The sequence below is a fragment of the Natrix helvetica genome (genome assembly GCF_964273705.1).
Source record: "Natrix helvetica genome assembly, chromosome: 4".
Lineage (NCBI taxonomy): Eukaryota > Metazoa > Chordata > Lepidosauria > Squamata > Natricidae > Natrix > Natrix helvetica.
In genome coordinates, this window is record NC_138550.1 from 165,362,317 (window position 1) to 165,364,353 (window position 2,037).

General features: G+C 36.4%; 1 protein-coding gene across 1 annotated transcript; it reads right to left on the reverse strand.

The window, feature by feature from the left end:
* Nucleotides 1–160: 160 nt before the first annotated feature.
* On the reverse strand, nt 161–1,229 carry LOC309391667 (proto-oncogene Mas-like; the record flags this gene model as incomplete). Its single annotated transcript, XM_081952331.1, has 1 exon — nt 161–1,229. One exon carries the CDS (start codon nt 1,227–1,229, stop codon nt 312–314), a length of 918 nt encoding a protein of 305 aa, XP_081808457.1. The 3' UTR covers nt 161–311.
* Nucleotides 1,230–2,037: the final 808 nt, after the last annotated feature.

Sequence of the window (2,037 nt, forward strand, 5' to 3'; positions counted from 1 at the left end):
CTCAACAATCTGGGTCCTCAATTTACCCACCTCAGAAGGATGGAAGGACGACTTCCTTGTGGAGATTCCATTTTCTGGAAGTTTTATGTACGCAGTTTATAGCATGGAGGGAAAAAAAACTTGCTTTTCACATCCTTCCCCAATCATCAAGATGAACTCTCATAACATTCGGATTGGAGGGAAACAAAACCTCTTTATATTTTATTTCTATCAGAAAGCGATACATTTTGGACCTCATAAGAGATATCCAGCATTAGAGACAAGCTAAGATTAAGCTTTTAATGGAGGGTTTGAAATGTGTTTGTGCATTTCTATCTGATTTGAGGAGCTTCATCTTCCTTGAAGACACCTTGAAAAATGACCTTGATGTTCTCCAAGGATGGAGCTAATTTCTTTCTCCCAACCAGAAAGTAGATCATTGGGTTAACACTGCTGTTAAGAGAAGCACACAGTTCAAAATAGCTATCCAAATCAGGAAATATATCCCAATAATCCATGCCAAGAAAATGTGTAGTGAACACAAAGATCCAAAGAGGAATAGAGAAAATGAAGAAACAGAGAAGTGTAATTAAGATCATTGCTAAAAGTCTTCTCCGTTTTAACTGTTTAGGTTTAAGATATATTTTGATGATCAGGATCACAACAGAGAATGTGATCAATGGAAAGGAAAGCACAACAGTCACCGGTAAACATAAAAGCAGGATAGCATCATATTGAAACACATTTTCCATAATGGTTGGAATTACAACCAGGAGGAAAGAGAAGACCCATAGGAAGGCACACACAACAGGGGACAAATACTTTGGCCGTGAATAGCGATGCCAGATTGGGAAGAGGACAGAAACACACCGGTCAATGCTGATGACCGTCAGAAGAAATACTCCAGCAATGTACATGATCTGGGAGAAAGAAAGAAAGAATAACTTAGACATGTCTGATTTATCTGCAAAAAGAGAAATGGAAGAAATAGCCATAGATAGAAGGAATCCAAAGTCAGCCACAGCTAAATTAAGAATCAACACAATGAAAGGGGTTTTCTTAATCTGGAAACCAAGTATCTGGATAACAATCCCATTTGATGGGAGTCCAATACAGCAAACGATCAGTGTGGCTGACAGTATGATATGTTCGGAATTGATGGGCGTATTTTGTTTCTCATCCAAATCATCTGGATAGCCAGACGCAGAAAATCCTTCTGTATCATCACTGTATTCCAGGCTGAACTTCATCAAGAGACTTCTGTAATGCTCCAATAGGTTCTTATTTTAGAATGGAAGTTCCTATTTGGAAAAAAAAGGAAAGCAGTCAGGATTTATGACTTCTCCATAATCATTGTTGCTTCCTCCAGCTAGACTGAGAGAACTTTTGGACCTCTCTGAATAGTAATATTAAGAATTACAACAGATGAAGAGTGCCTCTCCTATAAACAATAAAATGAGGCATACTTTAATGTTAAGTTAAGAAGAATTTTCATATATATATGCACTTAAGAGAGTTTAAACTTATTATTAGAGGTAATCACCCAATATATCAGATAGATGAGTAAAATAAGAGGGTTACAAATGGCGAAACTCAAATGAAATATATTAGAAGGGGAAATAACATAAATAGAACTATACAGATTTGAAACTGCTATTAGAAGGAACATGAAGTTCCAATGTACAGTGTAAATGTAGCGTACGTCTAAGTTCTGTGTGTGTGTATTTTGTATGTTTGTAAATATATCTTTTTAAAAAATAGAATGGAAGTTCCTATTTGAAAAAGAAAGAAAGCAGTCAGGATTTATTACTTCTCCATAATCGTCATTTGTTCCTCTCTATCTTATCTCCAGCTAGACTGAGAAAACTTTTTGACTTCTATGAATAGTAATATTAATAATTACGACAGATGAAGAGTGCCTCTCCCATAAACAATAAAACGAGGCATACTTTACAGAAATCCATACCAAATCTGTTGTCGCTTGGGTCAACAAGGAGAAGGACACTAGATGCTGGTGCTTCTGGAATCTGGTTCCATGTAGGATAAACGATTCAGGAA